The sequence below is a fragment of the Electrophorus electricus genome, chromosome 11 (assembly GCF_041902795.1).
Source record: "Electrophorus electricus isolate QZ-2024a chromosome 11, ASM4190279v1, whole genome shotgun sequence".
NCBI classification, from domain to species: domain Eukaryota; kingdom Metazoa; phylum Chordata; class Actinopteri; order Gymnotiformes; family Gymnotidae; genus Electrophorus; species Electrophorus electricus.
This window is the reverse complement of record NC_137507.1, coordinates 24,835,001-24,861,934: the sequence shown is the minus strand read 5'-3', so window position 1 is coordinate 24,861,934 and position 26,934 is coordinate 24,835,001. Positions and strand designations below refer to the sequence as shown.

The 26,934-nt window shown below is 44.5% G+C and overlaps 1 protein-coding gene across 1 annotated transcript in view; it reads right to left on the bottom strand.

Annotated features, from left to right (window-relative positions):
* Nucleotides 1-558: 558 nt before the first annotated feature.
* The window catches only part of pde1cb (phosphodiesterase 1C, calmodulin-dependent b), a 32,912-nt gene continuing 6,536 nt past the window's right edge, over nt 559-26,934 (bottom strand). Inside the window, exons 3-17 of the mRNA XM_035527798.2 lie at nt 15,043-15,156; nt 12,900-13,082; nt 11,754-11,820; nt 11,411-11,527; nt 11,109-11,249; nt 9,884-9,984; nt 9,133-9,261; nt 8,388-8,489; nt 7,733-7,853; nt 6,902-6,983; nt 6,653-6,773; nt 5,053-5,216; nt 4,321-4,542; nt 3,940-4,002; nt 559-3,720 (exon numbers count right to left, since the gene is read on the bottom strand). Of these exons, the coding sequence (XP_035383691.1) occupies nt 3,704-3,720; nt 3,940-4,002; nt 4,321-4,542; nt 5,053-5,216; nt 6,653-6,773; nt 6,902-6,983; nt 7,733-7,853; nt 8,388-8,489; nt 9,133-9,261; nt 9,884-9,984; nt 11,109-11,249; nt 11,411-11,527; nt 11,754-11,820; nt 12,900-13,082; nt 15,043-15,156 (1,744 nt within the window). The 3' untranslated portion in view covers nt 559-3,703. The remainder of the gene's footprint in view (nt 3,721-3,939; nt 4,003-4,320; nt 4,543-5,052; nt 5,217-6,652; nt 6,774-6,901; nt 6,984-7,732; nt 7,854-8,387; nt 8,490-9,132; nt 9,262-9,883; nt 9,985-11,108; nt 11,250-11,410; nt 11,528-11,753; nt 11,821-12,899; nt 13,083-15,042; nt 15,157-26,934) is intronic.

The following is a 26,934-nucleotide window of genomic DNA, read 5'->3' as shown; positions in this document are numbered from 1 at the left end:
ATCGCATGGTTTGTAACTCCGGCTACGCCACGGCTGGAGTTGTACTCCTCTGTAGTTGCGTGCTGCAAGTTTTCTGTGAAAAGAGGGGATAGCTGCACAGTGCAACAGATGCTAGATAATTAAATAACCGCTTGCCTGCTGTTAAGAAAGTCTCTCAATGTGATAAACACAACCATTAAGCAATTCCATCAAACCCTACAGAAATATGCAAATAAGAACACACACAAACACATACACACAAACACTCAAAAAGACGTAAGAATGCTTTTAATCTCACATTTATAGTGACATCTAGTGGTTGAAATTTGTGAATCTGCTCTGTACTATAGATAAATTATTATCCTTTGTGGCTATAATATCCTTTTTAATATCATTTTAACCAGCGTGCTTTGATGATTTAATGAATTTAATAGAATCCTGAAACTGTGTAGCAAAGATCTAATTTTTTTCGACTTTTTGATCTTGTTTGTCCCCTCTATATCCCTGTGGTGAAGGTGCATAAACACACACACGCCCACAAAGTGGAAGGAAGAGGCACTTTTGTTCTGAGCCCTTTGAGATCATGTTTATTGTCGATGACGGCTGTACAGTCACAGAGCGCAATGGAGACAATCTCTCTCTCTCTCTCTCTCTCTCTCTCTCTCTCTCTCTCTCTCTCTCTCTCTCTCTCTCTCTCTCTCTCTCTCTCTCTCTCTCTCTCTCTCTCTCTCTCTCACTTCACAGTGGCAACGTTAAGAATTGCACATGATCAGCTTGCACGATCACACACGCGCGCGCGCGCCCACACACACACACACACACACACACACACACACACTTCAAAGCTTCATTTAAATGCATGTTCACACATTCACCTGTCCCATTTTACGAATCTGGCATGGTCCCATGCAGGCAGAATTTACAGTGTTGGAAGGTTTTGACTAGACAACAAACACAAACAAATGGACAGTCCTAATCAAATGTGTCATTGATTTTTATAGAATTCGCATTTGCTGAAGTGTTTGTATGACAATGTGCCCATAATTACAGTAGGTCGTTTTGATTTAAGATTTATCAAGTCTCTGACTACCTCTCGTACGAGCTCCTGCGGATGCTGTTACATTAGCACCCCCTGGTGGACACAGTCCAATTACTGTTCAATTACATTATTAGTATTTTAAGACCACATCAAACGTATATTTTTCGGAGGACAGGACAAAACATAACATATATTGATCTTGGAACAAAAATCAACAACAAATCAAACCAGATCCAGTTTTCCAAAAAGCACTGCAAAAATAAACTGAACTAAACTATTCCAGTGAATATCAGTTTGAACATTTTCTATAGCATAAAGGAATTTATCACTCAAACATTGCAAATAAATTGTATTATTTATTATCTAACTTAGATCATGCCATCATGACCTCACCAGATTTAAATGACTGATATATGAGTCAAGGTAAAGCTTTCCTTGGTATCTTTTTGGGGAAATAAATCCAGATGGTTACTGACTTCAATGGGACACCTGGAAATTGATTTTCACAAAAAATGGTTATCAAATGCCTTAAATACCTTCCCAAATCCTTTATCAAAGATAAACTTTGTTCCCATTTTCACTTTCATCATCCACAGTAAGTGTTTGAATTTCTTTTCACTCCCAAAAAGAAAAAAAAAACACATACATTAAGTAATTATGTTTTACAGCTCAGCAGAATTATCAAAAAAGTTTCACTATTGAAACTATACATTTATTTACATATACCAATTTGGGTCACATAGATTACTTAAGAAATGCTGTAAATTAATTACATACAATGAATCTAGGAAACCACAAATGACCTCATATCACAAATGTACATTAACCAGGCCCCTGGTTTCCAAACAACATTGACATTGAAGTTATCTTTTTATGTATGTTGTTTATAAGTATTATACTGTAGATATGACAGAAGGGGTCAATGAGGTCTAGCAGAGAACACTAGCAGAGAGCAATACCAGAATTCTGAAGAAAAGAGAACAAAACCAAGATGAGGTGTCTATGATAACAAGGAAAAACTGAAGTTCACTTCATCACGTTATAGATATTGCCCACAATGCACAGTGTTATGGTTAAAATCTGCATTTATTTACGTTATGTTCATATAGTGTACATTTTTAATCTATGGAGCCTACCAATTACTCTCAAGTGAAACTGCATGAGTGGAGATTAATATTGTCATTCAGTGTGACTGTTCAGTTCCGCTTAATGCCAAAAACCGCAACAAGATTATTTTAAAGGCATCTGTAGCACAGCAGAAGTGTGAGACAAGTGTTACACTGTGTGAATACAAGCAGTATACCGATGCAGTCAACAGACAGCCAGAAGACATCCACTGAGTTCCAAGCAGACTAAGAAATAGGACTGACATGTGGTCGATCAGGAAAAACTGTCACTTCATAGAGCTCACTTCTAAAAGCTTGGGCCAAATCGCGGATGCATCAGTGTACAATAAAAACACATTTACACATCAAGTGGATTATTGTATTTCCACTATTAGCGCTATTCTTTTTTTTTTTTTAAACAAGCATGGCGTTGCCACCGAACCACCATGCTGAACACTGTGCCAGGTCACTGGTGTGAGTGCCAGGTCACACTAAGGTCACATCAAGGTCACACCGAGGACATTAGAGAGCACGTTTGAAACAGAACAAAACAGAGCAGTACTCCACTGCCAGACCAGGAGGTACCACTAAAGACTAGGGCTTCATGCGTACTCAAAACCACCAGCCACTGAGCCAGAGGGCCCAGCGTGCAGCACGTCGTGTCTGATTCGACCCCCGAAAGGCTTGGGGCGTATGACAGCGCTCGTGTTAGAGAGCAGAGCTGCGTGCTGTTTCGGCTGCTTGCCATGCCTTTGGAATTGCAGCCAACGGGCAAACAGGGTGTGCAGGCTGCAAATTCTAACATCCAAAGGCAAGAAATAAACGTTATTTATTTTGCAAACTACACTGTTTGATGAAAAGATTCACATACAGGATATGTATATTCAAATGCATTCAGTTGGTCTCCTTGAGCAGTTTTTTTTTGTAATGGGGCACATGATATAGGCAACTGGCAGAGTGGCAAAATGGAATCGCTGTGCTTGTGTTTGTGGATGCTGAGTAGTCAGGAAAGGGGAAATAAACAGTGTGTCTAATGAATGAGATAAAAACAAAGACATTAGGAGAATGGAGAAAGCCGAGTCAGCTTCCGCCTCCGACAGAAAACACCAACAAATGCGCTGACACAAGCGAAAGAAAGAATTAAAGAACGAACGAAATGGGGTTAATATAAAGGGAGATGCTCTTTGCTTCATCAAACAAGAAAAAGAAAAACACAGTCCAACAAATGATAAGCAGGCTGCCAATCTCTCACTTTGAAAAATTCTTGTCGGGACCAGTGACAGACGGGAATCTGTAAAAAAGAGAGTGAGCCAGTGCCTGCATCCCAGGCACCTCACACACTTCCCACTGAAGCGTTGGAAAGGGACAGATCTGCCTAAGAGTCACTGAAGAGAGACAGCAAGCAGAGGCCTTCCGAAGGGAAGATGCCAGAAGCGAACGGTGTAAGCACAGGTTGAGTCCAGTAGGGGGCACTGTGGAGCTGCAGAATAGGCCTTTGGCCAACTGGAGAGGAAACCGGAGAGTCGAGTGTTCAGCACAGCAGCCTAGCAGCACAGCAGCACCCCACAAACCATCCATGTTAGTCCCCTTCAGCTTCTGCAAGTGGTAGAAAATGGAAACTGTTCAATAAACGTAAAGCCATAATAATAATGTAAGAGTTCATCAACACTTTGCAGGGTGCTATATGTAGGGGGCATTTCCACTTTGCTACTAATTGGATGAAATCCATCCTGCAGGAAACGAGAACAACACACAATAACAATGGATGCTTGTTTTGCTGCAGGCGTCAGGGCGTGAGCATGTGTGAAGGGCTACCTCTGAGTGCTTTGTCTCTGTTCTCTTCGCTGCCTGGAGACCTCACGTTGTCCGACACCTCGCCTGTTTTTACCAGACCGACACAAGAGCACAAACCCGATATCAAAACTATGACAGGAACATGCACTTCCTACACGCGTCGGTTTAAACCTGCCTGTCGGCAGCAGATAACAATCCATACCTTCAGGTAGGGCCCCCACGGGGCCTCTCAAATTACTCCCAATCAATGCAAATTTCCATTGGACTGTCTGCCAATACATCCGGCATTTGCAGACCGCGTCAGACAGGACCGGCCCTGCTCGGGGACTGTCTGGCCTCTAGCGTTAACGCACAAACCGACGTTTCCATGGTGCCAGTGCGCGCGTGATGGGAGCGGCGTACCGTTGTGCAGCGGGGGGCTGGCATCTCCAAGCTGGGCCTTTTCAGCGCGGGGGCCGCCCGCTGTACAAGCCGCCGCCTCCACGCCCCCCTCCGGCTGGGCCTTCCCCAAGCCCGCGCTCGCCAGGTCCACCTGCCCCGCTTCCGCCGGGGTGTCCGCGCTCGCTGCTGCGCCCTCCAGCTGGGCCTTCTCCTCAGCCTCCCGCTTGGCCTTCTCCTCTGACTCTGGCCGTGGTGCAGAGAGATACAGTTTAGCCACTAAAGAGCTCGTTTTCCCAGTAAAATCAGGCTACATAGCAACTGGTAAATGGTGACAAATGGTGGGTAGAGATAAAAAGGTAAACGTTTAGATCATTTTTAAATATTCATTCTTTACATGAACATATATAGTGTTTGACACTTTAAACTTCCCCTTATTGCTTCAGACTAGCCTTTCTTTAAAGTGTGCATGTTTGTAAACTACAAACAAAAATGCCAGCAAAAAACCTTTTAGTCGATACATTTTAGCTCAATCTTCATTTTTTGATTGGACAGAAATCATTTCACACCGACATGTAAACTCATTTTAAAACCATTACACATGCTACATATCATGTAGCTGAATCATATGACATCCTTTTCTTCCATCAGTGCATTTTATGTCTTTTTTGTTACTTTGACCTGGAAGGCTGTAACCCGATGTGACGTTCTTTTGAATTCTGCTCATGTGAAAGCCTGGGGCTTTCAGCAGCGCACCTTTAGCAGCACGGACCTTCCACCGCTCGCGGTTCTGGGAGACCTGCTCGTTCCAGATGGCCTTGAAGTTCTTCAGGTCCACGGCCAGCAGGGAGCAGCTGGCCTCTGAGCCGGCGCTGTTCACGCTCGGACGCTTGCCCTCCCCGGCAGGAATGCTGCTCAGGCTGGAAGGAAGGGGTCAGAGGTCACAGAGACGCACAAACAGGAAGTAGGCGCAGACGGTCATTAGGTTTTCAGGGTGATGCTGTCGCCACAGCATGCACTAACCCTACGTTGTGTAGTAGACTTGTATGTAAGTATAATCACCTTATTGCTAAAGACTACAAGGGATTTAAAAAGTATCAAATACTGAAAAATAGCCAGTCTTCACTCCTCACCCTAACCCTAACACCATAAAAATTTGTTCAGTCAGAACTAAGAGTTGTTGGGGTTTTTTTTGTTTTGTTTCTTTTTTTGACAGGAACTCTTTATCGCCCTGCATTACGCCTTGGAATTCCACCTTTAATGAGCCTGAATGAACATCCTTCAATCTAAGAATCACTGCTGCTGTGATGTCCAAGCATTAGGGTGGAGTCTCAGCTGCCGTGGTGTGTGAGCACTAGGGTGGAGTCACAGTCGCTGTGGTTTGCAAGCAGTAGGGTAAAGCAACAGCCCTTGTTGTGCGCAAGCATTAGGGTGGAGTCACGGTCGCTGTGGTGTGTACCAGCATTAGGGTGTTGTCAAAGTCCCTGTGGTGTGCGAGCATTAGGGTGGAGTTACGGGCACTGTAGGGCTCAAGCATTAGGGTGGAGTCACAGTCGCTGTGTGAGCATCAGGCTGCCACCTGAATCGGGAGGAGGGCAGGCCTGCCAGCACCAAACCCCATCACAATTTGAGGAGAAGCCAGGCAAGCAAGTGTGCTCTCTCTCTCTCTCTCTCTCTCTCTCTCTCTCTCTCTCTCTCTCTCTCACTATTTATCTCTCTCACTCCACACCACACTCTGTAACTGTCCCCTCATGTGTCAGGATTGCTGTCATTGTGTTGGGGCGTCAGCTGTTCTCGGTACTTGTAAGGAATATATTCCTATTTTCCATAACCTTGTCCCTGTGGTCCCATCGTCTGCCTCGCCTGTGTCTGGTTGATCTTCCTTCGGGGCCCTGATGTACGTTTCTCAGAATGAGTGACATTGAGAGTCAGAGGTGCTGAGAAGCACGCGCACTTTATTCAGAGATACATGAGAATATATAGATGGCTAGGCAAAGCAGATGAGTAAGCAGATATATGTAAATGACATAGCAGATGCAATATGTTCAGACATGATATGATATGTGGTGTCTATAATTAGACAGTAAGTCCAGACCATTTGACAAAGCCTTGCACCTATCTAAAGGTAAACAGCATAGGACAGTATGACATGAGAGAGAGAGAGAGAGAGAGAGAGAGAGAGAGAGAGAGAGAGAGAGAGAGAGAGAGAGAGAGAGAGAGAAAGACCCATTTACAGAAAAGGTCATATTGTCATGTTGTCAGGAATTCTAACGATACTGAAATGTGACTGCACTGACTCATTCTAACATAATCCATGATGACACAGCAGCACAGGGTAGAGGTAGAAGGTCCTGACCTTGACCTGCGGAAGCCTGCCAGGCCGGAGTGAGCTGCCTCTTCGATAAGCGGGGTCACGACCCTCTCCACCATGTCCGTGAGGACGGTGAATGTGGGAACAACGATGAAGTCGATGAACCCTGGATGCGGAGACACCAGACGCGCACTCAGTCCACACTGCAGCCCCGAGGCTCTGCTTGGACTCATCCAGAACAGTATTAACATGCTTGAACCACAGCCAGATTTGGTGGCCGATTATGCTACGTACCAGTCTGGGACTGGGGCACCATGGTGGACTTGCGGTCGCACAGCGGGGAGAAAGGCAGCCCTAGCTCCGCCTCCTTGTCACCCTGGACACAAACAGATTCAAGCAACATTTAAACATGCCAGATCACTTCTGCAATATGCTCTTCTTCAGAGTGGCCAACATGGCACGCACTCTCAAAACAACACCGTTCCAGTGTCCGACACATTTTGCATCGCAATGCATCGATAAATGGATTTTGAGTGTGAGCTCGTCAAATACTAGTCTATTGCTTTGTGGTTCTGACACTTTAAAGCAGTTGAGGACAAATTCAGCTTGGACTGTGTGGAGAAGCATATCACTAATTGTATGTATGTTCGGTTGCAGCTCCGTTTGCTGGTACTATTCGCAGCCGGTCAGCATAAATGACTCTCTCTGGCGCTGTAAGTGCATACTGTTGTATTCGTATTCTCATGTCAGTAGCAGACACCTCTGTGATCTGTTTAGGGCAGGTGAATTGGACCCTCCTGCTCTGATCTGGCCCTTGTAAAGCGGTGTTTCCTGTGCAGGCGTATGTAAAAACAGTTTCCCAAGTGGAAAATCATTTGCATTGCATTGTGTGCCACTTTTCCTACATCTGGGAGCAAACTAATCTATGCACATCCCATTGGATGAGGAGGGTATCAGGAATAAGCAGAAGACTGACAGAGGATATCTGGGAATAGAAGCAGAGAGGTGGATTATCTCGATTTGCACTCTTCCTTGGATTAACAAACGTGCACGTGTGTACGCACGCACAGACACACACACATACACACATATTCGCAGACAGATATGCACAAGATCTCTACACACCTGTCTGAAGAACTCCTCCAGTAAAGAGGTGGTCCAGCGATGGTGTAGATCCCAGTTCTTAGCTGGGTGGCTGATATCGGCAGTGTGCAACACCAGAGAGAGTGCTTTGGGTTTATCGACTCTGTGAATGCAGCAAGACGCACAATGCACCACAGAAAGTCTGTAAGGAACCTTCTGCTAGTGTGTATTTGTAATCAAATAAAGTTTGATTTCTGACAGGTCACTGGAAACCTACGAAAGCATGTTTGTTCTAGTCAACAGAAAGGGCATCGGGCATTTGTTATATGCCTTTGCCATTTGTTATATGTCTGTTAGCCTTAGGCCTTTCTCATTTCACATCTTTGACAATTTATTTGTTCTTGTTCTTTTTCCTGGTAAGGTGTAACTTTATTACATGTTTTTGTTCCATTTTATATTTATATATAAATGTTTTCTGGTTTTACAGAGAGAAAGACCACTTATAAAGTTACAGAGAAAAGAGACGAGAAGAGATGAGACGAGACGAGAAGAGAAGAGAAGAGAAGAGAAGAGAAGAGAAGAGAAGAGACAAGACGAGAAGAGAAGAGAAGAGAAGAGAAGAGAAGAGAAGAGAAGAGAAGAGAAGAGACGAGAAGAGAAAAGAAGAGACGAGAAGAGAAATCGTAACTCTCCTCACCCCTCGGGTTGCTGCAGGAAGTTCTTCATGATTTTGACCTGCTGGAAGTGGCAGGACATGTCTGTGGCCAGCACCATCTCCACCACCAGAGCTCTGAACTCCCTAAGAAAAGCCCGCCAGGTCATGTTCAAACCACATTGAAAAGACCCAGATAGCACCTTGGAATGCCCTCCTCTCTGCTCAAACAATGCAAACATTCTGTACGTACAGACAATGCAAAAGCGGCAGAGTGATCATGAAGACACGACGTGATGAGCTCTGCTGGCAAAAACAATAGGGGAGTTGCTACATTGTTGAGATTTTATGCAAATGTTGCTCTCCTTCCTGTCATTTGAAAAAAGAAAAGTCCTTGTATTGCTGTTTTCAGACATTCCTTCATGACTACAGGCAGCGGAGCATGACAGAATAACTGAGTGAAATAAGGACATAGCGAACACGGATTAAGTCTAGTCATGGACTAAACTGCGGCGCAAGCCCTGGATCACTGGAAATTCTATTTTGGTCCAGTATTAAGCTTAACTGGCCAGCAGATTTACTCACGTGATGCGGCACTATTAACAGAACTCCTGTTTGACTGCCAGTAGCTTCACCTAGAGGAAAATCGTCATCCAGCTAAACACGTGTGAGTGAGCGAGTTTACAAGCCAGGTGCATGCGCTGCTCTGTATCTAATAATGTGTGAATCTGCAAGAGCCTGTATGATGACGGTGAAACCATAGGAATGGGACGAGGGGGGGGGGTTGTACCTCCAGTCATCTTTGGAGAGGTTGTAGAGGATGTTCATCTCATCGTCGTCCTGAAGGAGGCGGTATGCAGCGCTTACGTGGTGACTCTCAAGGACCGAGCGGTCGTTGTACAGAATTGCCGTGTCTGACCTGAGCAGCGGAGACTCAGAGTAAGGGGTCAGAATGCATGCCCCCCCCACACACCACATGTCACCCTGATGCTCCATACTGGCCCATTATAACCCGATTACCACATATTCAGGCAAACTAACAGGAATGGGTTTAATGATTTTGATTTATGATATTTTATTATGGGATCCAACAAAATGTTTAATCTTGTTAAAATTACAAATTCATGGTGAGCTCCAGTTCTCTGTGCATAGCTTTGGATTGCCATCACTGTAATTGCCAGGTGATGCATATAGCAACAACTGCCAACAAGGCAGTAGTTTTAAATTCCCAGAAAGTGGCGACCAGCATCCTAGAGTGTAGGCAAAGGTTTGAAAGAAGACTGTATAACTCCACTCCACATTTCTATTCACAAGGCGTTCTGCAATAAGGTCCTCACTGCCTCTGGTCAGTTATTAAAAAGGCATGTTAAATGTGCCTCCCCCCTCCATATTTTTCCCAAATAGGTCAGTTGAGGGTCATTAATTCTTCACGCAGTGTGCTGATCTAACTGCAGGCTTCGCAGGGCAGGGGCTGGCGTCCAGCGCACGCCCGTTGATATACGGCCCCGTGGCTCTGGGCTCTACGACGCAGGGGAGTTCACCTGGTCTGGATGTGGAAGTTGTTTGTGGTCCCTGTGTGCTCATAGTCGTGCACCGCAGCGGCGAAGATCATGGCAAAAATCTCCAACTCAGTTAGCCAGTGCTGAGAGAAGAGGAGTGGGGAGGAGGGGGGCCAGATAGATGAGAAAATAAGAAAATGACACTAACTTACACCAAACAAAACTGAGATTAAAGTCTGAGAATAGGCGCACATATAGATAAATTACTTCAGAAGCCAAATCCAAAGCCAACCCCAAAAGTCAAACATGGACACACAAGCTAATGCAGGATTGTTCAGAGCAAGCTGACACACTGATGGGATTTTCAACCTTTATCATCATTCTTTTAACAAGTAAGGGATCAAGCCAATGCATCCTCTCTGGGTTTCATATTTAAAGTTCACAACAAGCCACTGTGAGCCAATCTGACACTGGGAGTCTGCAGACCACAGACACATTCATGCTAAGTTGTTTCCTCCACCACAGTGAGAATGTGCTGAGATAATCATTTGAATAATAATAATAAGAAGAAAATTTCCCAAATTCTAGGATTAATCATACAAAATAGACCCTCCTGTGTTTGGGCCTCAGTCTAAGCATGTGTGTGCACTTGGACTGTCCCAAGTGTATGCGCTGATAAGTAGAAAGTTCATTGAATGGGATGACTGATAGGTTGGGAAACTGTTAAGAAACAATAGCAACAGTCATCCAAAAGACAAATGAGTGCCATACCCAGTCTGCCACATGTGCACGACAAGGTGATTAAGAGACATGGAGCTGCGTTCCTTCTCCAGCATGTCATACCACTATCCCCCAGTAGGGGGTGCAACTCATTAACGGTGATGATAATTGAGATGGATCATTTCTAATCGCGTGTTTTGAAATGATTACTGAGACCAAGATGTAATGAATGTGTTGAATTTGAGAACAAAAACCTGCACACTGAGTCACTGTTTATCAAAAAAATGTGAATATTAATTAAACCCTAATCTTATGCGTGTATGAAAGAAATAGTCATATAATCTGATATGACACAGCCCTACACAGAAGACTTGTTGTTCTAGGACAACCCTGGAAGAGGATCATGGGACAAAGCCTTTACTGTCAGACAGCAGATAAATGCTACCTGGTAACCTTATCTGGCAGGTGTGCTCGTGTGTATGTATTCGTGTGTGTGTCCGTCTGTGTGTGTGTGTGTCTGTGTGTATGTTTGTGTGTGTAAACCTACCACCATTCCAGTCTTGAGCAGTAGGTAGTGTACAGTTTGTGTGACGTCAGCGGCATGGATGAGGTTGTGGTACGGGTTTTTATGTTTGCTGTAGCCCACCTCCAGAGCTTCCACAAAGGACACCAGGGCTGAGATGGGGACCTGCCGCAGACAGACCGCATTCACATCATATCACATTCACATCTCCACCCACCAGGGGGCACCAGAGAGCGAGCCGTAACACTACAGCCCACAGCACCTACAGATGTTTCAGCTGGGATGAGGAGGATGAGGGTGGGAAGAAGAGGAGGAAACTCGCTTACCTTGAATCGGCTGATGAGGTCATATCTGGTCAGGAGCTCGTAGAAAATGAATTTCAGCGCATGGTCACCACTTGCTTCATTCAGAGCGAAGACGTCAAAAGTCCATTTGTCTATGTGCTGCAGGCAAAATGGGTCCCAGCGTAAAGATAAAGAGAGACAGAGAATGTGGCATGTGTGTGTCAGTGCGCGCGTGTGTGTGTGTGTGTGTAATCCTCACCTTCGGAACAGTGTGTGTGTGTGTGTGTGTGTGTGTGTGTGTGTGTGTGTATGTATTCCTCACCTTCAGAACAGTGTGTGAATGTGTGTGTGTGTGTGTGTGTGTGTGTGTGTGTGTATTCCTCACCTTCAGAACAGTTATGACAGATGCAGGGTAACTCAGTCCCACCATGTTCGACGTACGGCGGTACATTCTATATGGAGGAGATGGATAACCATCAGATGACTTTGCCATGCAACCACAACCACACCCAAGCCCACCCCTCATCCCAACAGCAGGATTAAGCACAGTCCCCTGGCCTCATAGCAATGTGCCACACAGACATACAGACAAAAAAGACGCTCCATGTGCGACGCTTGCACCCGGTCTGATATTGGACATGCAGGCAGAGAGGCACTAGAACCACAATTATGCCCACAATGCTGAAAACACAGCCCTGCCTGAAACTCCATGGTTGCATATTTTTGAGCGGGCGCAGGGCTGGCACAGTTCATGGTCGCGGTGCTAGGCCACTTCCTCTTAAGTGCTTTCCCTCTGGGCTTTATCATGGCAATTCGATTATGCAGGACAGTATAGGATCCATTATGGAGCACAATGAAATGATACTGTCTCTTACAATCACATTCAGAGAGAGGAAGGAGGCAGGGAGGAGGAATTTGTCTCTTGCAAAGTAATTGTACGCATGCCTGTTAAGCACGGGGTGATTTATCTACAGCGCATATGCCATCTGATTCACTCACATGCCTAGATTAATAATATGATTTCAGCAACAAAGTTTATGGACATCGGGACACAGAGCATTGCTTTAAAAATGCACCACCCTGAAAGATGTCTCGGGAAATCTAAAAGTCCTCCCTATGCCCCCTGCCTGAGACAGAAGAATGGCTGCTAGACTGCTCAATAGAAACGGGGCCTGGGCACTTCTGCCATAGTGACACTCTAAGAGTTTGTGTGTGTGAAAAAAAGTATTAAATGAGGGAAGAAAAAAAATAATAGCCTATTCACTGTCCCTGCACATACACCAGCAAAGTATCCTATTCTCTGTGATGAGGAAAATATGTAGCTAAGTAATGGTTTGGAGGCAATGAATGAAACTTGGTGATAGGGTCATCACAGACCTCTTTACCATTTCAAAATAATACATCTGTTATTTCAACTACCTCTGGAGTTTTCTATTCTACTCGGTCCTAAGTACGGCGGCAGCCAACAGCCATGGAGAAACTACTCTGGCAGGCCAGCGTTCCGCTAGTGGTGGGGCAGGCCAGAACACACCTCTCCACAAATATCCCGGCCTGCACGGCGTGTACAATACTGCGGAAGCGCGGCTTCTCCTCCGTCCGCCGTAGCATCAGGCCCATCTGACGCGTGAACGTGGAGGCCAGCCAGTCACGCACCTCCGACGGCACCGAGTCAGACTGGATGTCGCTGAGCTCATCCTCCGTGTCCACCAGCCGCCTGAGTGCAAGAGCGAGAGAGAGAGAGAGAGAGAGAGAGAGAGAGAGAGAGAGAGAGAGAGAGAGAGAGACAGAAAGACGAAGAAAGAGACAGAAAGAAAAGGGGGAGCAAGATAGAGAGAAAAAGAAAGAGAAACGGAGAAAGAAGGAGAGAGACAGAAGGGTGAAAAGACACAGGAAATTAGCCTACAGTAAACAACTGTCATCCATCTTAAATCCTGCCATATTAATTAGCCACACACCATTTAGAGCGTGTCTAATGCCAGCTGAGCTGGGGTGGAGGGTAGGTCAGGCTCCCAGACCAACCTCAGCTCACCTTTCAGAATCATTATGTTAATGCCTTGAATTCTTCATTTGGAGCCGATAGCCATTTACAACCCATCTCGTAAACTTCCAAACAATTTCACATGTGCTAGATGAATGGGAACTCTCTCGAATAAGACATTCCGGTCTTTTTTTAGCATGTCTATTACATTATGTCAACAGTATTTGACAGTTTCACTTGACTGTACCATTTCCAGGCTGCTCAAACGGATGGCAGGGCATATTGCGCTGCAAAATCACAAGTCTAAGATGTAAAATATTATCAACATTGGCTAGCAATCTGCTCCGGGATCAGCGGGCAGGCACAGCTGACCGTTCCACCTCTCACTGTTTTTTCCTGATTATAGGATAAGCGAGCATTTGAAACCGTCTGCCGTTTAACAGAGCCCTGATCGACACTCCTCTATCGATATCTAGACGCAGTTCTGCATGTCGCTAGCCAAGGTGCAAGGACCCAAACGTAGAGCGTCCTGGATATGTTCGAAGACGTGTCCTCTGAAGCGATATTTCCCAAACCAGTCCTCAGGGAATGCCTGACAACCATTGCTGTACACCAGCTCCCGACCGGCAGCGTTCCAAACCGATCAAGAACGTGGGATATCTAGTGGTGTGGTGCCGGGAGCGGTAAGAGAACAAGAAAGTGGTCTCGTCTGTCCCTGAGGACTTGGTTGGCAAACCCTGCTCTAAAGTGAGACATCAAGTTGTCAGTACAACCACAATTAGGCTGACTGTTCAGAATTTTTACAAATCTGGCAAGAAAAGAACTAAGTAGGTAAATTTTGATGAGTTGTGTTCAAAATCCTACATGATGTTTTACAATAGCTGTGATGATAAATAATGCTGGCTAGTGACATCCACGTAACTATGCCAAGTGATTTGTTATGACCTTCTAATGCTTTCTGAACCCCCTTTCAAAATGTTGGCATTTCTCCTTATTTCTCCAGTTCTCAATATGTAATCAGTTTCATGCAGCCTCCATTAGTGCTATTGAATGGTCCTTGGTAGAAATTGTGCTTGGATGCTGATCTGAGAGCAGTTTGGCCTGTTCTTGGAAAAGGGCACACTTCAGGTTCGGTCATTCATCACGTCTCTCTGGTGCATGTGGGTTCCAATGCAGAATGACAGACAGTAAATATAAGCCAGAAACCCAATGTCGGCACATAAAGAATGTTCTGCTGATGAATGCTGGGCTGTTTTGGGACCCAGAGTTCCTTTTTTTTTTTTAATACAGCAGAGAGTTCACAGAGAGGTAATCTGTATCTCAGACTTTGGACATAATGAAATGAGACTGATTGAAACAGTCACATTTGTTTACAAGTGTTTTGAATCCTTCTCAGATTCGTATTCTTTTTCCAATAATTCTGTTCATTTAGCATGACTTCACCGACACTGAGCTGTGCGTGTTATCCATAAAAACTGCAGTGGCAATTAATTATGGGACATGAAATTCCTTCTACAGTTAATACGACTGGCACTTAAAATCTTAACACATTAAAGCTCCTTCCTCCTTAGTTTATCCTTGAATATAACCTGAGATTGGAAAGTCTTGCAATTTTGTGAGGCACAAAGACAGCTCTGGCTGTTAAAAGTACGACCTTGAAACACACCACAGAAAATAAAGAAAGTTGACACTTTACCTTGTCTCTTCGATATAAACAGACTCGAGCACAGAGGCTGCATATTCAAGGTTCTTCTTCAGGTCAACAAGGGATGCCTCCCCCCTCTCGAGCTGTTTCACAAGACACCGCAATCTGAACACAAAATAAAGAGCAGAGCTTTGACCATCAAATGAACAAAATGGAATTTACTAACAAGCAATCAGATGTCTGCTTACGTAGCAAATGTACCAAATGTCTTCTAAACTAGGAGGCGTTTGGCTCCAACTCTAGTCCACTGTACTTTTCCCAAATAATAACCATCTTTAGATGATTTGATAATCTTAATGTTAATCGGGGACATGAACCCTGTAAGAAGTTGGGTCTCCAGGTGGACAGTCGGTGGCCATTGTTCTACAGTACGCTTTCTCAGGACTTTTCTCCACAAGTGTTTGCTGTTTTCTCTTATCTCACATACCCATATTGAACTCCTAGCTGATTTATTGAGTCAAGGGGGCTGAGAACTGGTAAAACACTAAAATGTGCCTTCTGGGGTCCTCAAGAATAAGGACTGGAAAATACTCCAGAGCCTTAACTATTATCATCTATAGTGGTGATGCATTTGAGAATGAAAAGAATATTAAGTTAAAAGGGGTTACTTTAATACCAATTCTCTAGAGAACAGTCAAACTCACGGAGTGCTGATTTAAGTCCACCAGCCAACATGAAACTACCCAGCTGTAGCACTGCAAAGCACAAGAGACGCACTAATGCATTTTACTGCACTGGAAGAGCAAAGAAGTAGAGATGTACTGCAGTACATCAGGACGGGGATCAGATACACTTGAACAACTATATTAAGTTATTTCTGCTTCCTGAGTTTGAGGGTGTTGTTGGGAAGTGTTGATAAGGATTTCAGTATTTGATTATTACTGAATACTGCTGCCATTGTGAGATTATTACATCTGTTTCAGAACACTGTGTATTGCTGGAGTCCCACCCGCACCCCAGTTTGAAGCCTCAAAATGATTCATCGCTCTGTCTGCTTGAAGCCAATTAGCAAGATAACTGACCATGCCTACAGTACTTTATAATTTATTAATTTCTAATCTTCAAAAATGTAATACTAAACAATAACAGACAAAGGAGAGAAACACCCCCCCCAATATGTGTGGAATTACTTCTTTAGAGGGATACAAATGGCTATTCTTGTTATTCTGAATGTATTTTAAAAATGCTGTAAATGTGGTGTATATATATATATATACATTTATCTATATATAGTGTATACACTTTTTTTTGTGTGTGTATGTATATATATATATATATACAAAAGTTGTGTGTATGCTGCAGGTCAGCTGTTTTCCAGGTACACCTCACATAGTTCATCTTACAGAAACTGCACACATAAATGTTTTTTTATAGATTTATAGATGGATTTGGCTGATCTCCCTGAATTATTATGAGATTTTCACTGAAGGGCATCCTTGAACAAAGCTTTTCAGTCAGGTCCACCACAACGTCTGTCTCACTTGTAGTCGTCATCGGGATATTACATACAGATCAAAGTATCATTCCTGTTCATCATAACTAGCTGAAGAAGCTTGTGGGTCATCATAGCTGGCAGAGGGTGCTCTGTGTATACTTTTGAGCATGCATTTCTAAATGTGTGTGTGAGTGTGTGTGTGTGTGTGTGTGTGTGTGTGTGTGTGTGTGTGTGTGTGTGTGTGAGTGATCAGCCTGTCTGCTCAGGATGGGCCGGGTAAGTTGGGAGGAAGGCTTGACCACTTTGTCTTCATCTCCCCGTGCATCTTGGCCCATGCATGGCTGGAACTTGCCTTTTCAGTATTTCTCAGCCAGCCCTCTTGGTACAAGTGAGAAAGCCTATTTACGGCATACAAGAAAGGTAGAAAGCCTACGCTAACCAAATACATAGAGCTGTAAATGTAACCCCAGTAAAATACATTAAACATCTGAGCAATTGAGCAGTACAAACTGTTGATTATTTGTAAAAATACAAATGTTGATGTGTTTTTAATATTCTCGTTCAACCAAAAGTATATTTTATGTGATAACAAACAGTAGTTAGATTTGCTGAATGTATCCGGCCTTATTAGCCCAAGCAGATTGATGGAATCTTTGGAAATAGCTAGTTTGAAGCTGTCTGTCCATTTAATATAAATTAAAATAATCAGAAAATGTGTATAAATAATTTAATGAACACAAAACAATAAGTGGAATTTTTACACATCATTTATTGCTTTCTGGAGGCTTGCATACTTGGCCAGCACATAAAGAAGCTCTGCCACAGCTGCCGTGCCCTGAGTGGCATCAGTGAGATTCATGCTGGGTTTGAGTGATGGGTTTTGATGTAGACCCTATACACACACACACACACACACACACACACACACACACACACACACACACACACACACACACACACACACACACACACACACACACACACACACACACACACACACACACACCCTTCCCCTTGGCCTGGTGATGCAAGAGCTTCCAGGCCTAGATGGCAGACATTCATGTTTACCATCTAAGACCTACTTCCCACATTTGCATACCCTGCACTCACACTGCCAACATATGAAAGAGCAGGCACTCATTGGTTGAATAAGCAACTACTCATTATATGTATGAATGCCAAGAGGACCTATATCTGAAATACCCCGTGTCAAATATACCAGCGGACTCGAGGATAATTCTGCGTAGCTGTTTTATACAATGTGCAAAGGGTTCATTGCATGTCAGTGTGTTTCTACATGTCAGTGGCTTGGCTGTTCCCCCTTCCCTGCACTACGCCCTCTTCTGCAAAAGCAAACTTTCGCATGCTGTGAAGTCCAGAGGCGAAGTACCGTAGATGAGCTGTCATCTAGAGCAGCTGCAGGCCAAAATCAGACCCCTACTGCCACAGCGCTGTGTGTGATGTGTCAGACCGAGTGTAATCGATGCCTTGGGTCAATGCAGTTGCACGAGAGGGGGTGTTTGGGGGAGCCCACCTCTTCCCACGTGACACTCCAAACTGCTTTCAAAGAAGCGGGAGGCCCAATCAACTCGTTCCTGTCCGAGCCTGCCCGGACTGCGCGACTGTCCCGCACTGATGACAGATGACATGTGCTCTGTGGCTGTACTGCGTCAAACTCCACAGACTAAGAGCACAGACCTAGGATCGAGTTTTTGGCCGAGAGTATACGCTTCTGGTTGTATCCCAGATGCCTCTCTATTTGGCATTACTTCATACCATCTGTAGTGCATGTATGTCAGGAGCAGGAAGCCATTTGAGACTGTGCAGAAAGGGAGAAGGTCATGCATCAAGTGCCACTTTGAGATGCTCGATACAATGGTTTTGTCTGTTTGCCATTTTTCAATTATAAATGGGGTTTCGTAATACACGCAAATATTTGAGAACATTGGAGAGAAGAGTGGACAAACCTACCTGCTGCAAATCCATTCTATTCAGACTTGCAAACCTAGCATTGCTTAACGGACTGGAACCGGTATTGTCATAGTGTCCATCAGAACCACACATGACAGACAGCTGAATGGGATCCTTTATGTAGTCCACACAAAGCTTGATGGTGGTGCGAGAGGAGCTGGGAGATTTGTCAAGGCGTGCGTGGGTGGAAAATGATGCTCCGTACACGTACACGTACAGGCTAAACGCAGCCCACCCATATGAAACTCCGACAGTCACACTTACCAATGCAAGATTTCAACAATAGATTTTCTGGGGGGATGCCCTACGCAGTGTAAGGTTTCCCTTGTCACTCAAAAAAGCTAGTGAAGTGAAAGAGTGGATGAATCATTGCCATGACGCTGGCCTTTGTAATATGCATAGGATGCAGCCAACTGCTCCATTTAGTATTTTGCGCATCCCATGGGAATCGTAGATTCCAGGTTCATAAAAGTTCTGTTCTGTTCTGAGCACTTAGAAATGAAAAGCATCCATTTGGTCTACTTCTCCCTTAAGTACGCTAATAACAAACGTTTCCATCTGAAAGCTACAGATGTCTGAGAGCCTAACCCTCACACTCCCAGCCTGTAGGTTCTGTCTATTAAACTCATTTAATCAACACAACTGCAACATCAGTCAAAATAATTGAGTTTCTTATTCGTAATTGTGTAGCCTAGTTGTTGGAAAGATGAAACAGTTGTTTTATGCCCAATGTGTGTGACATTTCTCCAAATTTCCCTGTAGAATCTGTTTTTTGTTTTTTGTTTTTTTAAATGGCATGTAAATTGCCTGTTCATATCACACAGCGCGGGTTCATTCTGATTCTTCTCTAATCAGCTTCCCAGTGTTAGATGTGTTAGGTAGGCTCCAGGAGCAAAGCCTGCCTTACGAAGTCCAGAAACAAAACCACTTCCAGTTCCAGCTGAAGGCTTCTTCACAAACGACAAGGGATTCCTCAGCGTTAATGCACGGGCGTTCATACAGCAGCACGGAAGCTTTTTAAGTGGAAGTAAAAGTAGCATCTTTAGCCTGGCAGAGGATAAATAGCTTCGCGGCGCACAGTTCGTAGAGTGCATAAAGTTATGTCGATGTGCCATAAATTTAGCCTCGCAACGCAACGCCACTGATCATCTTAGGCATCTCATTAAATATTTATGCCTGAACACGGTCTGGCAGGGCAGCATTTATCCTCTAATGAAATTCCAGATGAATTTGCATCAGGATGACGGAGAGGCTTGTGATGACAAACAGGAGTTGGAAACATAACACGGGGAGATCCCGTCAGGAGAGCCAAAAAGCGCAATGCGAATGGCGGCGAGTGGGCGGATGGTACGGCCAGTGTCGGCCTGCCGTGTCTGTGAGGACCACCGTGTGTGAGGGCCTTCAGTTGTGAGGACCACTGTGCTCTCGAATGCAGCAAAATTCAGAAAGACTGAGGCAGCTTCTGCTAGAGTTGTGTCTGCGGCGTAAAAATGTTTGCAGAGAGTGTGATCTGACTGCAGAAAAAAATCCACCATGATGTCTGGGTGGGCTTCCTGCTAATTCTATTTTGCTATTTCCAGGCACCTGCTGGTGTTGCATGGAAATGCGATAATGCCTAAACTGACCCAGAGCTTTGCCTGGCTAGATGACATACATGAACCTGGGACCAAAGCACAAAAAACCTCCGTACAAACCCTACACACCATAATGCAATCTTGGCGGCACCAACTCGTTTATTTGTGGACGTTTGTCAACGGTCCTGTGAAGGAACAGTCGTCCCAGCAGATATGTGAAGTCATGCATTACATTCAATTAAATCTCAATACCTATTCTGTCTGTGACTTCCTAAGGGATAAAGCTACCAAGCGTGTTGTCAGGGAGCGCCTGATCTCTTTATCTATCCGTGGATCACTCTATAGCTGTTCAGCAGGTTGCGAAGCAGCTATCGTTTTCTCATTTTGTATTTTTCCTTTTCTGCTGCTACCATAACGTTCAACCATTGTGCCATCCATCAGAGTTCATTAAGGTCTGGCCTGCATCCAATTCCTTCCCAATCATCTACCGGCTGGACCGCATCTTCAAAACAGTAATGACCTCACTCTCCCAGGGGATTCGTCTCCGGCCTGCGCAGCGTGTCGCCTTGACGAGCTGCAGCGATGCGCCTTGCCGCTGGCTGCTTTTCTACAAAGCCCCAGCAAGTTTAGATCAAAGATTCTGTTTTTTTGAGACTGCCTTTTTAAAAAAAAAAAAAAACTCATTTCAATCCCAGGCTTACAGGTGATATCGCATGATATCACAGGCAACAACAATCCCCCAGCAAACAGCAGTTAATGTCTGGGACATTAACACGTAGTCATTAGTCTTTGCCTCTCGTCTTTGTTCCTGCACATTTCTCTCCATGTCTCTCTCTCCATCTCTCACTCTCCCTTATGCCTCATGTCACTAATTAGCGACTGCACACAAACGGGAAAATCAATTAATGACAGATGAAAATAAAGTAACGGCAGGGCCCGGAGGAGTGAGAGCCGTGGTGAAATGCCAGCCCGATGTTTTGCCACGCAATTAGAGAGGTAATGAAAGCCCTAAATGAACACGGCGATGTCCTGCTCTGCACTCGAGTGGGGACCCGGGGGGAGTGTTTCGGGGGGGGATGGGGTTGGGTAGGGATGGGATGAGGGAAGGCCGATCGAACAGTGGAAGCCTGAGGAGTCGTGCCACTCCACTCATCACTGCTCCTCTGCAGGGCTTTGGCTTGTGAAAAATGCATCGCCCACCTGATGCTGATGCCCAATACCGCGTGTCTCCACAAACTCTTCCATGCCAAAGAAGCAAACTTAAGTTGAGTGTGTCGCTGTTTATTAACCATGAGTAATCGCGCTCATTTTGCATGTGTCATGCCTAGCCGTTGTGAAATCTATAGGCTGGTTTTAACCGGCTGGGAGTGGTTCGCACGTTCAGAGAAGTCATCCAATTTCTGACACGCGAGGCCTAACTTTTGGCTTAGTGCGTTTTAAACCTTCTTCTTTCCCGAAGACTCCTACTGTTTTATGTAAGGGCTTTGCACGTAAAATACATATACAGACGGTCAAGGATGCACACACAGGTTGACAACAACTGTCCACTGACATGCACCTGTTTCTAAAATGCTGTAGCACTCAGCGCAGTACCATTGCAAAGTGTCTTCCAGTGTCCGTTCTGTACACAACGAACGTGGATATGTCACAAGTTGACTCTAGTGCTGCGACTCGTTGCATATACCGTGCACAGCCGAGATGTGAGCAGCACCCTGTGTCTTTCATTAGCGCGATTCACACAGATGTGCAGCAGGCTGCACCCTGTCAGGGAGCTGGCAGGAAGCTGGAGTTCACTGAATGGCGTCATGCGGCGTTACATAATAATGGCAGATTAAGGAGTGGCTTCTATGGCAAGGAGACGCATGGGTGGACGGAATCTAGAAGTGGAAGGGGATTACAATTACTTTGGAATCCACATGGCTCTGAAGGGACTGACAGAGAAGTGAATCTGCGCCATCACAGGATGCCTTGGTTTTAATTCGGTTTCAATGTGTTTATCACCTACTATGAGTTTATACTAATATAATCTTTTATTAATATTAGAGATGGTGTTGAGACAGAACCGAAGTATTGTGGTAGAGAACTGTAGCGATTTGAGCACAGATCCACCCCAGTTTGAACGTACTATAATTCGATAAGATCAAGACACTAAAACAAAATTTGATTTTGGTCAATATGATTAAACATCTGTAGGGAAGGCCGGGTCTGTCCCTCCTGCAGAACAGGAAGAACAAATCTCTGGCAACACCAAGGTCATGGGTTCTGTCCCCATCAGGCACAAACTCTAATAAATATATAGGACCATCAACCAAACACTCAGAAGGTAATTTCAGCTTGTCACTGTGTCAATAAGTCAATAGTCAATAACAGCAATTTTGTTTTTAAAAAGGTCATCAAATCTACGTTTAACACTGCGAGATGAAACCACTTTGACACATTAATGGACTCTGAGATGCACACAGAGCCTGTGTGAGGTCTTTTTAATTGTCACAGGCAGCTGCAGCTGCACCTGACAGAAAGCCTGACTCTTCCTGTACATCTTTCAGATCACACCGCATGGCCTGTTTTCCCCGTGTCACGAGGCTTGGAAAGAAGCAAAGCCTTGATCACCGCAAATCGCCACGCTAATGATCCCAACACCGCCACACGCGCAAACCCCTTTGATTGTCAAGGTCCTTTAAACCCACAGAAACAAACTCAAAGAGCCGTAGCACCGCCGTCCTACACAAGCGAAGTCACCCGGTTAAACTACGGTCAGCGGCAAAGCCCCGCTCGAAGCCCAGTGTCACTCAGGCGCAGTGGCCCTGGGGGCGTCTGCGGTTTGCTGAGGTTCGAGCAGAGCAGGAGCTGTTGGTAGGAAGCGGAGATCTCCCGGGACCGCAGCCGCTGGGCTTTGCAGATGGCTGGAGGACATGGAGTTTCTGTGTCGACTTTCCAAGTGCCCTTTGTGGTGTGTGTGTGTGTGTGTGTGTGAGGGACAGAAAGGAAGAAAAGCTGAGAGCACACAAACCAGTTAGTAACAGAACACAAGCCAGGTCATTATCTGACCTGTGTTCTTTTTCTCTCCCTACTTACGTACTAAATTATTGCTGGATCATTGTTGGACATCAGAACAGATTAGCTTACATTAGACCAGCCACTGGAAACCCTGGAAGTAAAACACCAAGCTAAATATGCCAAGACACTCCATAAATATGTCCTGTCCATTTATTTGTTCCAGAGGAATACAGCATGGCACTAAAGTCCAAAAGGATATTTACTCAACTGTGAAATTAAAGTTGTTTACATGTACATTGTGAGGAGTAAGAGCAGTGATTTAATCAAGCGGTAATAAAACGCAGCATGTAGAGCAGCAGAGACATGAAACAATTCTTATATAGATGAACCAATCTCCTAGATTTGTCTTCCACAATAAGGGTGTCAGGGTAGCTGGACCCCTAGAGGTGCACTTGACTTTAATCCTAAAATAGCCAGTGAACATAAGCTTTTCAACTCTTATAACACACACACACACACACACACACACACATAAACAAAAGCCATCCTTTCACAACACCCTAGAACCACTGCTCCCTCCTAGATTCAGTTACAACCAAACACACCTCACCAAGGCTAAACATGTGATGCTCAGCACTTGACATTTTCAGGGCTCGGGTTCTCCTGTAAAACAGGAGACTCTCCAAAGCAAATTAATATTCCATTAGCGGTTCAATTAGGCCTGATTAATTAAGCTGTGGAATTAACAATAGCACCAGAAGCTGTGAAAGAACACCAGTGACCACGTGGGCTAAACGGGAGCTTTTAGGGTTAACAAGCTCACCACAAGGTCTACAGCACTCACTCAAGGACAATTTAAAGGGCTCGGGCTTTAGCTGCCTGCTGTCATTTACACCAAATTTTTTAAAAGGTTACACTTCATCCGAGAGAAATAAATGTGTTGTTCTCCTAGATAACTAGCTATCCGACCAAATAAATAAATAGAAAGTTCAGTCATAGACACTCGGTTGGATAGGTACTCCAGACTCAAGGTCAGTGCTCAAGCTGCATTATTAAAGCTTTTTATTAAATTCTTTTATTATGTTCCATTGTAGAATATTTGATCCATTATTTATCTGTTATCCTAGCTGCACTTGGTGTAATGACTTTGTTATTTAGTTTTCTTTAAACAAGCCAATCAACACACACACTTCTGGTCCGAATTTGGGTTTACATTACTCCTGTCAGTTTGTGCCAGTACTGCAGTTGTTTAAGAGGGCATGTTTTAGCCTCAGTATTCTGTATTCTTCTTTGTCTGTCCAAGAAAAAAAATCTTCACCGCAATGTTTTTATATCTTTTTCACTATATTGTTTTCAGGGTTCCCCGGTAAATGCTTGCATGTGTCAATTACCAAATTTGATTCAATTAATTCATTTTATTAACCTTAGTAAACTGCACCAAATCCTTCTACTGTTTCAATTGTGTTTGTTCACTGATTTAAAAAAATATTTTAAAATATTATGGGCTCAGTAGCCTCCTATGGGTTCAACGAAGGCCAGTTAAACAAACATCGCAGATTTGTAGATGACAACACCAAACACAGATTTGCTCTTTCAGAAGCCATGGGGCAGACCCAAATGAAATGACATATGTAAATGACAACCTCAGATGCTAATTTAACTCTTTCTCAGGTGAGTCATCGGGGCTCATCAGACAGGCCATGTTTTCGTATCACACCTGAACCAAATGCGCACACACAGGACAAGACAGGCATATAGGGACAGGCAAGGATAGGCACTGGCCCTGTAGGGTACCAGTGATTTGAAACTCTTTGACAGTTAATGGGTTAAAAAGTAAAGCACATGGGTGGGCACACACACACACACAAACAGTAGAAAAGTAAAAGTAACTGAAATAATCAGATTATGTTGCTGTAATATAGTAATCCTTTCAATTACGTTACAGACACACTTTTAATAGGCATTCAGTAATCTGTAAAGGAATATATATTTAAAGTCACTTTTCCAACCCTGGGATTGAGCGCTGGTGATGCGTGGCAGTGTGTGTGGGCCGTTGACCTGTCCAGATAGGAGCCTGTCCACCTGCCTGACTCTCCAGCACAGCCTGCTTTCCAGAGCTGAGCCTCCAGCCGTATCCTTCCTCTGGATAGGCACTGGTCTTGTATCATAGAATGTGTAGAGCCTGCCTACTGAAAACAATGGATTTTAGAGAGCTGAAGGAATGCAGTGGTTTGGGGGTGGCGTGGAAACCACACACACACACACACATGCAGATGCGCGCACACACACACACACACACACACACACACATGCAAATGTACACACACACACACTTGCTACAGGTGTGCTGGGAGCAGGATTAGAGAATGTAGACTACCTGGTCCATTACCTTTTTTTATATATCGATAAATAATTCATCTGCTAAAGTTCAACATTTTTAACGTTGACATTTTGTACAATTTTACTAACAATTTCCGTTTCCATTGTCTATATTGACAAATATTTGAAGCAATTTTCAAAAAGAATAAAGAGATTAAATAACAGACAAAAAACCCTTTTAGTCAGCTTGCTCCCTACCTCTGACATCTGACCACTACCATAACTGGCCTTGATCGCTTAAGGAAAATATTGCAGACACAAACAAATTGCTTAATTACAAATGATCCTTCCACAAAGAGGGTACTGACTGGGCACACTTGTTTTGAACTTATTATTGCAAATATATATCTAGTAAATTCCAGCCTTTTGCATTTGGAAACAGACGTTATTTAAAACTTTATTGAAAAATGCTAAGAGCAGAACATTTGCATTAGCTTTGCTCAATTTTAGCAGTTTTTATTCACCATTAGGGACATCAGCATTTGTAATAACCCTAATCTTTTGTAAAAAAATTTTTAAGTACCACTCATCAATTTCTTATAACATTGCCGTTACTGCACCCATACTAGCTATTTAATAAATGCTGCTGAAATCCAGTACAAACAAGTCCTTCACTTGCAATGATTCCCTAATTGGATCTAAATGCCTGGCTTGGCGTACTGCCCTCACAGTTGCAAACTACATTCACGAGGACCTCTTTGGAACGCCTCCCCACTGGCTTGTCAGCGCCTGCTCAAGTCCCCGAGACCCCTCGAACCCCTCACCCTGCATTCAGACTGTGGGGGTGGGCCTTCAACCCCATAGCAGCCGAGCAGGGCGGAGCAAGACAGGCCGGGCACAGGGCAACGTGGTTACACGAGCACCTGGTGGGGTGTTGGGGCGGGGGAGCTGGAGGAAGAAAGCGTCGTCGAGGAGAGGGGTGTAATTAAGGCTGAATGTGGGGTTCATTTGAGCTGGGTAATTACTCTCCTAATTATCAGGTTCAGAGAGAGAGAGAGAAATAGTGAGAGAGAGAGAGAGAGAGAGAGAGAGAGAGAGAGAGATTCTGGTAAAGCGGCTAAAAGACCATACATAGGGAACCTGTGCTCCACTCTGTTCCAGTGGCGAGAATGAGTGAGTGGGGGCGGAGCAAAGCCTGTGCCCCTATAAACAACCAGTAGGTTCTCCACAAACTTCCACTTGAGTGGACACCGCTAGGCTGCAGACAGTCCCAGTGCCTTAGCCACTGCACTTATGCCTTTAAACAGAGCCTCGGCACTAAACAGGAAGCTCGGTTTTCCCACCACAGCTGCCGCACGCCCATTCAGCTTCAAATCATAGCCATCTTGTGAGCTGATTTATTTGTAAACAGCATAAAGAAGTTTCAAACAGCTCCCGGTCTGAATGAAGAATGTCCTGTTTTTCGAGCATAGCTACAGAGGCAGCTCGGCAGTAACGTTTCAGATGTTAACATAGCGGTTCTCCTGCCATGTGAGTCCAGATGTGTGTAGCAAACAGGCCTACAGAAGCATAGTGGGCTGAACAGAT